This window comes from Polypterus senegalus, chromosome 7, assembly GCF_016835505.1.
Source record: "Polypterus senegalus isolate Bchr_013 chromosome 7, ASM1683550v1, whole genome shotgun sequence".
NCBI lineage: Eukaryota > Metazoa > Chordata > Cladistia > Polypteriformes > Polypteridae > Polypterus > Polypterus senegalus.
This window is the reverse complement of record NC_053160.1, coordinates 44,597,789-44,610,501: the sequence shown is the minus strand read 5'-3', so window position 1 is coordinate 44,610,501 and position 12,713 is coordinate 44,597,789. Positions and strand designations below refer to the sequence as shown.

At 34.5% G+C, this 12,713-nt stretch overlaps 1 protein-coding gene across 2 annotated transcripts in view; it reads left to right on the top strand.

Annotated features, from left to right (window-relative positions):
• fras1 (Fraser extracellular matrix complex subunit 1) overlaps nucleotides 1-12,713 on the top strand; it is a 304,511-nt gene that overhangs the window by 132,442 nt on the left and 159,356 nt on the right. For both annotated transcript variants that reach the window (XM_039758545.1, XM_039758544.1), the window contains exons 15-16: nucleotides 6,641-6,784; nucleotides 9,266-9,406. In XM_039758545.1, the coding sequence (XP_039614479.1) occupies nucleotides 6,641-6,784; nucleotides 9,266-9,406 (285 nt within the window). The remainder of the gene's footprint in view (nucleotides 1-6,640; nucleotides 6,785-9,265; nucleotides 9,407-12,713) is intronic.

Below are 12,713 nucleotides of genomic sequence, written 5' to 3'. Positions count from 1 at the left end.
TTATATGGAATATCACTTGTGCCAAAAGTTAAATAACTAAAATGAAATTATGAAATAAATTATAACATGAAAAAGTACAACAATATATATAAACGAGTTATTAAAAATGCATGATTAAATACAGGTTATTCAAGTATTATGAGATACAATGTCATTATTTTATTTTTGGTTCAATAATGGTATTATTACAGGCTTTATTTTAAAATGGCCTTATTTTTAAAGACCATTTTATTTAACAGTGGGATTTTTCCAAATGGCACTTTCCAAATGGTTGTTTTAATGCCAGCACTATTTATTTCAGAATGTCTCTTTTCATTATCATTTCATCTCTTGTCAATCAAGACCAACAGTCTGAAGTTATTCCTATTGGTTAATCCTTTGCTGTTGATTATTTTTTCTCTCATTGTAGGCAATAGGTTGAGTAGTAAAATTGTGAGTTAGTTTTACAGACAAACTATGTAGAGATAATTTAGCATATGATAACATGTAGCAAGCAGTGGATACATTTATTAAATAATAAAAAACTGAACTTCAAAAGCCTAACAAATCAGTTACATTCTGCTGTTGTTACAATCTTTGGGAAATGAGTGGTAAAGCAACATGCACGGAGGGGAAGATGTGTCTTATGCTGTACTTGCTCCTTATCTTAATACTGCTGGTGTCTTTGATTTTCCTCTCTCTTTCACTATCCACATTCCACATCTCCTGAACATTTTGGTTAGCCATACAATCTGAGTTGAAAATATGATGGGAATGTTCAAATGAATAAGAGGTCTTCAAAATACACTAGTTGATGAAGAAGTTCTGGAGCGTTTAAAGTCAGTTGAGCACTGTGACCACACAGTTAGTCTACTGGAAGCATGTCACCTGGAGTATCTAGCCTCAAACAGTCTGTGTGATTTCTTAATGGGTGCCTTTTGTGTGGTAATGGTGCTCAATCAGTCAAAAACTACTATAAACTTCTTCATCAACATTTTGAAGAGCGCATATCTGTCTGGAGCATTTACAATTTGTTGTTCATTTTTTTAAAATAGTATAATGTGTTAAATCTTCTCTATTTTGTCTGCAAAGCTAACTATCTCAGCTACTAATTGCCACCATATTTTTGCCAGCTTAAAGGTAAGTAGTGCTATCTTTGGTATTCTATCACGTACAATCAGGGAAAAGTAATAAGCAGCAAAGTATTAAACAATAGGAACAAGTTCAGCCTAGTGGTCTTTGTCATGATTAACAAGTGCAGAAACCTTCATGGAAGGAGCCATTATGAAATACATAGCGCTGGCATTTAAAGAGACAATAGTAAATGTTTGGGAATAACCTGGACTCACAACCTCTTGATTACAAAACAGCAGTTCTTACCTCTGCACCAGCCAAGCAGGCATGTCTGCTAATATTTGGGCTTGGGTTTTTACTCCTTGACAGCACCATGCAAAATTAATGATTTCATTTTCTTTGGTTATATTCTTGAATAAAAGCATACTTGTTTTGTTATACCTTTTGTGAAAATGTTTATTTGATATTTGGACTTCAGTCTTCACACATTATACACTTCACATCGGCATTTTGTCATTATTATAGTAAGATGAGAAATTTTCTGTTTTAGTTATGTTCAACATTTCTTGCCTTGCATTTCCTGTCATTCAAATTTACCCAGATTATTGTAGACACTGAACACACATGAAATGTGTATATTCCAAATAGCAATATATTATACAACCTATACAATTCCAAACACCTCACTACCAGATAAAGGGACCAGGTGCGTCAGTGGGGGGATGAGTGAGCAGGCTGCCTGCTGCCAGTGCTGATCGGCACATTTGCAAAATAAAGACGCTGATGAGGAGTTGCGACAGAATTTAAGGTGGCCCGGGATTACGACTTTTTTCTTAGGCTTCGGGGATTCTAGTGTTAAAAAATACTGTTTTTCAGAATAAGACCATTTTGAAATAAAACCTGCAATAAATTAATATAACATAAGTTCATTATTGTACCAAAATAAAATGATGTTCTATTTCATAATAATATTTATTTAATTATGCATTTTTGCACAATTTAATGAAACATTTATAATTGTGCACATTTTTGTGTGATTATTTAATAATTGCCATTTTATTTCAGTTTGGCACAAATGGTATTTAATTTTGTCAGACCTGTTTGAGAATATATGTATATATAGTGTTGGAGTATTTTATGGTTTCACATTTTTATTTTGTTTCTGTGATAAAATGTTTTGTTAAAGTCTAGTCACATGTAATATTGCTAATTTCGCAGTTGATTTATAATTACATTTATGATTTTAGCAGAAAGTGATTTTTTTATTAAATAAATTAAAACAAAGTGCTGGAGAACATGAACACAGGTGAAACCAAAGCAGTGATTTGAGAATTGAATTATTGATGCTAATAAAAAGCACTCTGTTTCTTTTCTTCCCTGGATAAAAACTATGTAAGATATGCGTAATACATGTATGTAAGCCCTTTTTTTGCTGTATTTTTATAGGTTTAGCTCCATCTTTGATTTTCATAAATCTTGTCAGTAGTTACTCATTAATAGGATGGAGTACTAAAATGCATATGAACTAGGTAAAAATAAAAAGGGTCTGAGAATTGATAATACTGTACTGCTTCATCGCTATATAGTCTGCTTTGTGTTTAGTGCATGGTAGACCTCCATGTGTCATGATTCTTGGCTGCTGTTAATTTTTCATTCATTTTCTGTGGTCATTTGGGTCAATGTTTATGCTCATAGAGGGGTTTTCCATCTTAGATAATGTATTTTTTAGCCTTGTTTTTTTATCTTTCTCCATTTAAATATTTATTTTTTATACTTTTCTGAAATGACGTTTTGGTTTGATCCTGGGAGACAGAATTTTTTTATAAAATTGTGTAGTTTGTTGTCATGATGATGTCTTCCAGTTCCCTATGTGACATGTGATGTCAACTATGCGATTGTATAAAGGTCAGCACAAGAAATTCCACACTATTCTTGATTGGATAAAAAAAAAAAAAACCACGCACAAATCACTGCTGATCTTTTCTTCAATTTGTTGTTGTTTCTAGTTAAAATATTTTTTTCTTTCTGAATGCTTGACTTTGGTTTTGGATTTGTCCTTTGGCTAAACGAAAGATAGGCTTGATTTCCAGTTAATGATTGCGGCATGGGTTTTGCTTGCATCTCGTTTCCTGATCCTTTACGAAAATAGATTTCTCTCTCTTTGCGATGGAGTAACATGTTGAATTTGGAATGTGCTGTGGTATTTCTGTGTATGTAGCAGCTATAAACAGCTATAATTTTTCTGCAGTTTGTATTGCTTATGCAGTGTATTCTGATAGATATTGATGAATCACAAACATACTAAAATTATGACAAGGCCTCCAAGCTAATAAGGCTTATTTGTGTAAAACATTAAAGACTGAAATGTGGATATATCTCAGATATTAATTTTAAAACTCAAGTCTGATATCAGTCAAAACATACTCTAGACAAAGGGCCTTACTGCATACAAAAGCACTTTTATACTCATTGTGCAGTGACAAATACTGTAATTTCGTAAATTAATTTTTGTGTTTTTATTTATTGTTGTATCTAGACCAATGAAACTCAAAAATTGTTTTAAAACTCCAAACAGAACGGTCCTGAAACTCAACTCCTGAAATGCGTACTGAAATAATATTGCACATTTACTTTGTCAGCATGCCTATGTCACTCAAACACAGGAAGCTCTGCAGTCTACTTTGACTTCACACTATAGGAAGATAAGTAAGTAAATAAATAAATAAATAAGAGTAAATAGGTAAACAACAGTCACTAGCCAAGTTTCCATCCAGTTTTTTGCGACGTTTTGTTATTGACAAACAGAATATACGTGAAAAAAATGTGCAAAATTTGCTGTCTCCAGCCTGTTTCCATCCAACTGGCTTTTTATCGATAAAATGGTGTGTGTGATGACATCATCCCCTCCAAAACGAACTGTCGCATAAGTTTTGTTGTATTGCGAAAAAAAATCTGCCTTTGAGCCGTTTCCATACATAATTTTGTGTATGTCGCAAATTATCTACCTTTACTTTTCCACGTTACACCCCCTCCACTAAACAAAGAAACAAAGAAATGGAGAGATTATTCAGACAGTTTTTTGAAATTTGCCAGTTTACTGTTATCTCAGTTTCACAAATAATTGGAATTGTACATAATATCCGAAGACGACAGCAGAATGAAGCAGTTGCTTGTCTGATAGCCCTAGAGCTCGAAGAAAGTACCCCAGTGCGACGAAACCCACGGGTATGGGAGAGACGATGGAATAAGACCTTCTGGGAGGAGGTGGTGGGGAGACACTTCACAGAAAATCTCTGGCTGCAACATTTTAGAATGACACGGCCGATGTTTGAGATGTTGTGTGGATTCATCAGTCCTGATGTTGCGCCCATCACAGGTTGTCACCGACCACCGGTTCCAACCCCAAAGCGGACTGCCATCGCACTTTACAAGCTGGCAACCTGCGCTGAGTATAGAGTAGTTGGAGAAACTTTCGCGGTTAGTAAAACTACCGTCCATCGATGAGTATATGCTGTGTGCACCGATATTAAAGAAAAATTAATGCGGCATTATATCAGACTTCCGACTGTAGCGGAGGCCATTGAAATTGCATACCGCAATTCCTTGGTGCATCTTGTGCCACAGATTTACAGTGCGCTGGATGGCATGCATGTGCCTATTCTTCCCCCGACGGAAGGCTACCGTAATTACATTAATCGCAAAGAGTGGCCATCTATTGTTCTCCAGGCCCTTGTTGACGACAGGTGCATGAAACGAGACATTTGCGTTGGCACTCCTGGAAGTGCCCATAATGCAGCTGTGTTTGCAGCATCAGATCTGTACAGGTGAGCCTACCTTTCAACATCCCTTCTCAGTGCGATAACAACTGAATTAGTACTGTAACCAGTTGATGTGGAGGAAGTTCAGGTACCCCTTTTAGTAGCAGGAGACCCAGCCTATCCGCTACTGCATTGGCTCATCACGAGAAATAACGAGTCTCTTCATCAGACCATGCGAACCGCTCCGCTATTCTCGTTTGATTGCGTGATGAAAATGTATCATGTGACACATTTATTTGCATTAAAGCCCTTTTTTTCCGACAAAAAGTGTTTCCAATGTAGTTTTTGTGACATCTGAAGTATCGATATGGAATTTATGCGCTAAAGTTAAACGGTAAAATATTATGTCGACATGTACAACATTTTATCGATAATTAGCATTTCCATCAGCTAAAATTTGAAGCGCTAAATATTTTTTCGCAAAAACTCCTTGGATGGAAACCTGGTTAATGTAGCATTTATATAAGTAACTTATAAATGTTTTCATATAAAGACCATCACAAAACATAATCACAAACAGAACTTTGCACGATACCTTGGCAAGCTCTGCATGCTCTGCTATTTTGAAGGACATGCATTTGTCAGATTCACTGGCAGGATGATGCCCGACCTCGAAACAGTGCTATGTTTCGCCTTTACACCTGGTGCAGCTGCATTGTACTTATATGTGAGTGGACGTTTCTTGCAGGGAGGGTTTTTGTTCTCTTTCTCCGATGTAGAAACCTCATCCTCATCTGAGTTCACCTCTGTTATAGCATGTCTTTACTTGAAAACAGCAGTGTCAGATTGGGGCGAGCCTGAATGTGATTGAGAGAATAACAATGAATAAAAAAAAAATACTAACCTTTTGAGAGAATAACAATGAATAAAAAAAAAATACTAACCTTTACAAGTACCATAAATTTACGCTGACTGTTACAGGCTCAAATTAAATGTATGTTTTTATTCTATTATAGTAACAATAAGAGCAGCTCAATACTCAAAACAATAATTCTAGGAAGCACCCGGAATCCAGCCAGCAACCTCTTGATTATGAGTCAGCAGTTCTTACCGCTGCATCACCCAACCAGTCATGTCAACATTGTACTCTAACCGGATTTCTTTTCCTTCGGTTATATTCTTGAATAAAAGCGCACTTGTTTTGTTATATGTGTACCTTTTGTGAAAGTGTTTATTTGATATTTGGACTTAAGTCTTCACACATTATACAATTCATGTCAAAAGTTTGTCATTAGTACTATAACATGAAAAAAGTTTCTGTTTTAGGTATGTGTTCAACATTTTTTGCCTTGAATTTCCTGTCATCCTATATTTACATAGATCATTGTAGACACGGAACACACATGAAATGCATGTGTTCCAAATAATGATATATTATTTACCCTATACAATTCCAGATACCTCACGCCCAGATAAAGATACTTGAGCTGGGAGAACTTTTTGCCCAAGTTGATCTGCAGCGGTGAGGGAATGGAATAGTAGGCTGCTTGCTGCTTGTGCTGATCAAAACATTTACAAAACAAAAGACGCTAATGTATAGGTGCGAAGGAATTTAAGGGGGCCCGGGATTACGAGTTTTTTCATAGGCTTAAGGGATTCTAGTGTTAAACAATGGGTTGGGTCGCAAACATGTTTGTAATGTGTTGCATCATGCTTTATTAAGTTCCAAGTCAAAGAGAAATACATTTCTAAATAAATTTTATGAACAAACTTCTAATGATTAAAAGTATTTGTCAGTTTAACCCTTTTATTTTTTACTGTTTTCACAGCTTGTTATGAATCCTGCTTATCCTGCAGTGGTCCTTCAGAGAAAGATTGTTTGTCTTGTGTACATCCATTACATTACCTTAAAGGTGGATCATGTGTTACAGACTGTGGCCCAAAGTTCTACTCCATCCTGGGAATCTGTTTTGGTTAGTCCAGACCTCACTGTAATTTACTTTTTGCAGAAATCAATACACGTAATGCCAGTGTTTGGAAAATTAAACAATTTATTTTTCCAAATAATTGATTTTCCATCTGAAACTGCTTTTAATTTACATGGGCTGTATTCATTTAAGGACTTGTGTGGTAATGCCTAGAATAACTGGGCCAATGAAACTAAGCTACTTCCATATCTCGATTAACATAGCTGAAGCTACTTTTGTTTTTTTGTGTTTATTTTTGAAATATGCACTTTAATTCTGTTACTCTAGCTTAAAGACTGATTACTAGTGTGACTGACTGCATATGATATTTTTAGGGGCCCGTTGCACAGTTTTGTTTTTGAGGACTAACAAGTGGTTATCCATTCTCATTATTATCCAAATGGACAAAACTTTGTTGGATTTTCTTAAAGAAGACATTAAAGAATAAAATGGTAGCTTTCCAATAGTTCTACTTCCATCAAGCTTAAATTCAAGCAGTCTTGGACTACAAAGCTACCGTACATCATACTGAATTCAGTGTGTGAGCTACTTTAAAGTATGTTAAATATTTCATAAACATTTGCACTAAGAATCATAAGTACCATTAAATCAAGAGTGGGCAAAATGCAAGTTGATGTAACTGTCTATTAATATAGACCGGTAACAGACCTGCTTAACCTGCTTAGCATTTTCTGAAGTTAATTTAACAGTAATTTGTCATAGGTTATACATCATTGGCCATTCACAAAATAAAAATTAAAAGCAAGATTTCTGTTTTATCTATGAGATCTTTTTAGTACTTCAACATGATATTTAATACAAAACCATTTTCTGTGTACTACAGATGTTTCTACTGTAATGTGGTTATTAATATTTTTTTACTGGTCTCGTATACAAAGTATAGGGAAAGTATTGTAATCGTCCAAAGATTCTATGTTGATATTTTGATGAATCTTGATGTTTTAGACCTCCCTGACTTTCTCGTATAGGAAGTATAGGAAAAGTATTGGAATCCTCCAAAAATTCCATTTCAAGATTTTGATGAATCTCAACGTTTTAGACCTCCCCGAGTCCGAAAATACTATTTTTAGAATTATGTCTATGTGTCTGTCTGTCTGTCTGTGTGTGTGTGTGTGTGTGTATGTAAACACAATAACTGGAGTATGCTTTCACTTAGGTCAACCAAATTTTGCATACAAGTATTATGTACAAAACATAGATTTCTGTCAACTTTTGGGCTATTACCGTTAACCGGAAGTGGTACTTTATCTTTTATTCATGCAGCTGCAGAGTTCAATTTACTTTACTTTTATAAAAATTGCTCAGTATATTATTAATTTGATTTGATTTGTTGTTGGTGGTTCTTTAATTTACATAATATTAAAATATAATCATTGTGTTGCGTTTTAGTCCTCAAATCTCCATCCCCATATCTGAGCATACGAGAAAGTCTAGGGGAGACCACTCCCGATTTTTTTTATTATCAGGGAAACTGACATTTTGATTTAAACAAGGTGGAGAAACTAAAACCAGTCCCATCACTTCCATGAGAAAAGCGCTATATAAATGCAAAGAATTATTATTATTATTAGTGTTACCTACAATGTACATTCAAGATTCATTATAGTTCAGGGTTTTATATCATGAGACATTGTATTAAATAAAATTAAAAATAAAAACTAATGTTAGTATATAATCTCAAAAGACATTTTATTATTTGTAGTAGTTCTTTTTGACAATTCATGCTTCTGACTTTGATTGAATAAACAGATTGTTTATTATCTAAGTTGTCTGTACTTTCCTAGCACATTTATCTAGTTCAACACCACAAGGCTTAGTGTCTCTCTGGGGCAGCAGTGGGTGAATGTTGGGAATTAAACATGGATGGATTGCCACTCTATTGTATGGTTCAGACAGGGCCTGTTTAGTAATGCCAACTGACATAACACATCTTTGGAGTGTGGGAAAAAAAACAACAAATGCAGACATGGTGATAGTATGCAAACTCAAACAGTCTGGGCCTGGATTTCAATTTAAGATTCTGGATCCGTGAGTCAGCAGCATTCACCAAAGCACAACTGTACGTTCTCGTTTTTATAATTTATAATAATTTATGTCAGAGTGTATAAATGTTTCATTTACTTAATTTTAGTAAGAAAAAGTTGTTTTTTAGGCAATCTGATAACTGATAATGAAATGTAAAACATAAATTAACCATGTTAAAAATAATCGGAAACTTGAAAACTAAAATAATAATCATATTCCAATACATATTTTCTCCTAGTAAAAACACATTTTTGATATTGACTTTAAGACTTTATTGTATGCTTTGCATGACACTGCTGTTTCTGCTCTTCATTTGTAAATGAGGTACAGTTCCTTAATGATTAGTTTTATTGTCTCTGTCAGTATCAGATATTTTTATTAATTGGTTTTATTAATGTATATAATGTATGTATGCATTTATTTATTTATTTTAAACTCAAGCATGCGATGTGTCTTGCCTGACATGCTATCCTGATGGCCCAAAGTGCCTGAGCTGCCCTCTTGGAAAAGCACTACATCAAGGGAACTGTGTATTTCAATGTCCACCTGGCTCTTACCAAAACAGTGTGGGAAGGTGTGTAGGTAAGTCAACCTTGCTTGAAACACTCAGTCAGTATTTATTTATTGTGAAGAATTTTGAGTAAACTTCCTCCTTATCCTCACTGACAGTATACATTACTTCTTGAGTAGGCACCTCTGGTCCTGAAATGCTGAAATAGCAATACATGATCTATTTTTTCACTTAAAGTCTGTCTCTGCTTATAATTTGATTTATGGGTAAATTACATGGCCTTCTTTGCAATCACTTTGAAGTCTCAAAGTATTTTCTTTAATAGATATACTGTATGGCGAAGTGGTGTACACCATGATCACAGTTAATGACTAATTAAAAGATAACAAAATTTACTCCTAGGGAGGATGAATGATACCCATACATCTTAAAGCATACTGTTTACATTCCTGTACATAATCAGTTGAGTTGATATTGTTAATTTGCAACCAGGAGTTAGAAAAGACAGAGATGGATGTTAAGGATCAAAATACATCATGGTGACACGTGCAGATACACTGTCTGGGCCACTTTTGTTGCTGAAATGTCAGTGTAATTGTGAAGTAGAACTCTTCAGTAAATCATTGTAAAATGCATGCTTATTTTGTTGTGTCATTTTGTGAAGGGAATCTTGAGCATCTGTAAACATGTGAGTACTCTGTGAGGTATTTCCTAACACCTGTGTAAAATTAATTCTTGACCAACTTCGATCTTATCCCTGCTGGTGTACAGTCTGCTTGCTCTTTAACATATCACCTATTAATCTCTGTTTCTTTATGATGAAAGCATTAGATGCTTCAGTTTTTTCACCGTAGTTTGAAAAGTAATAAGTAAACTAGCAAAACAGTAACAAGTATTCCTGATGTGGCATCACAGATTCATAAAATAGTTTCACCATAATCTCTATTTACTCCCTCTTAGCCTTTTTTTGTGAATTTTGGTGTTATGTACTAGTTTTTCTTATTTTTAAATCCTATGTACAATACGTTTTTACATTATCTTTATATTCAATTTTATTAGCTATATCTGGCCACATCTGAATTGTATTCAAGTCCTTACATAAGGATTTTACTTACCATAGGGTATGTCCTAATCTGCCCTATTTAAAGTCATTTAAAAATGAAAATAGCAGTTTTATCTAATAAAATGAACTTGATTAATAGGCACAGACTCCAGCACTGACCTATAATGAGATGTCTGAACTTAACTTGCTCTGAAACGTTCCTTGTATATAACATGTAGTATTCTTGCTCAAGGAGCATCTGCTTCTCTTGTATTCTATTAAATTATGTGGTTATCAGTTGTGTTTTCTTTCAAAAGTTGTTAAAGTATAATCTTTGCTTAGAACCAAGGCCAACAGGTAGTTAACATGTGGAGCTCACTTAACACATACATTAGGTTGCAGAGCTGCTTACTATATAAAAAGTGAATTATCATGTGAAACAATTCATATAGAAGACTTATAGAACTGACTCCTATACAATTTGATACTGCCACACAGTCATGTCTATGACAATTACTGTTGATACATCATTGGTGTATAATATAACACTAGTCAAATATTGTAACTGTTCTAAAATGCAGAACAATAAAATGCAATAAATATTACACTTTAAACAGCCAGATATTGCATCTGCTGAATATCAAGAATTTATTGATGTGTTAATGAAAGGAATCTGACAGCCTTACTGCAGGGAACAACAAGCAGTTCTTGAGATGTGATTTTATTTTTTGTTTTGTAGAATATGGGTCTGTAAAACCAGTTAAGAGATTCTGTGAAGAGTGATACAGCACACTTAATGACCTACTAAATATAAATAGTATCTGCTAAGGGGAAGATTATACTTGTTTTCTTTGAGACTTTATGGGTAATGAATTGAAGTTTATTGTTAAGTTAAAGTCTTTTCAGACTAAACAGTAATAGATATGTTTTTTTAAAATACTCCAAGATAATGTTTTACAATACAATACTACAAGATATTGTTTTATTTTGTACTACTTTTACTTTCATAGTCTTTGGCCTTAGTTGATAATGAAGTTAGTATTAATGATCCATGTTGCTGATGCAATCTTCCAGAACCACTTATAGAAATTAGTGCATTATGATTAAGCTTTTTTCTGTAACTAATGGCAATTTCCATGGTTTTGGATGAGTTAAGTTGAAAGTCATTGTCAGCGCTGCAGCACAAAGTGGTACTGCTGTATTATTTTTTTGGCATGGTAAGTGACACTTTTGAGGGAAGCTCTAAGACTTCAAATCTCAGCTAACGTAAAATTCCTTCTAAAACTAAAGGATGCTTTTTGTATTGAATGGCATAGGTCTCTAGGTCCCTTAACCTGGTAAGAAATTATTAATCACAATCTAATGACTGTTTTGCAAGCATGTCCAAGATTGCTTGGTGATAGTAGTCATTGAAAAAAGCTGCCACTGTTCTGACTGCACATAGCAGCCTCAGAATTTAGTTAGAAAACGAATTGGAAGATGACTCGAAATCAGTGCAATGCAATGTGGCGGGTTGAAACAGGTATGTCAAAAAACAAATAACCAAGGCTTAATGTATGCGACAAAAATCAGAGTTCAGTAGAAAGGGCAAGAGTTCAAAAACCAACAAACACACATGTAAACAGAGCCAAACCATTTTAAATCACAGTCAAAAAGCAGAGCTGGAATTGGTTATCCATAAACATTTCAGAAGATCAGAGAAATTAAAGTTTTAAGGTTTGGATTGAATCCCATCAAGAACAAGCAGGGAGTGCACAAATTGACCTTTATACTTTGTTACGTGCAGCACACTTCCGTTTGATCTTGCTTAGCAATGGAATAGCAATAATACACAAACATTTCTTTAAGTATTTATTTATTTAAATATTGTGTAAAACTTTTCAAGCACCAAAATATATGTGACCATGAGATTCCTTGACCTCTAAAACATTTATAAAAGAGATTAGGAAAAAGAATACAATCATTACAAGTGTAACTCACATTTGACAAATTTGACGAACAAACCTATATACTGTTGATCAATTAAATGCTGGACACCTACACCCAACAAACCAGTGGCAAATGGTCCACTCTTTTCTTTATAATCCAGTGTCAGCACTAAGTTTGTGTTACCTTCATCAAATTATTCTCACTGTAGCAGACTCCCTGTTGCCCATAGTGTAGCCTGCGACAAAGACTTGATCACTTCATTATTCCCACAGGAATCCAAGTGCCAGACCTTAGCAGCGGAAGAAAATATGTAATGGAGCTTGACATGAATGCCACATATGGTCCAGGATTGCTAAAAGAGAGCAGAGTGCACAATTAGAAGGGACTGTACATATAGGCAACACTTG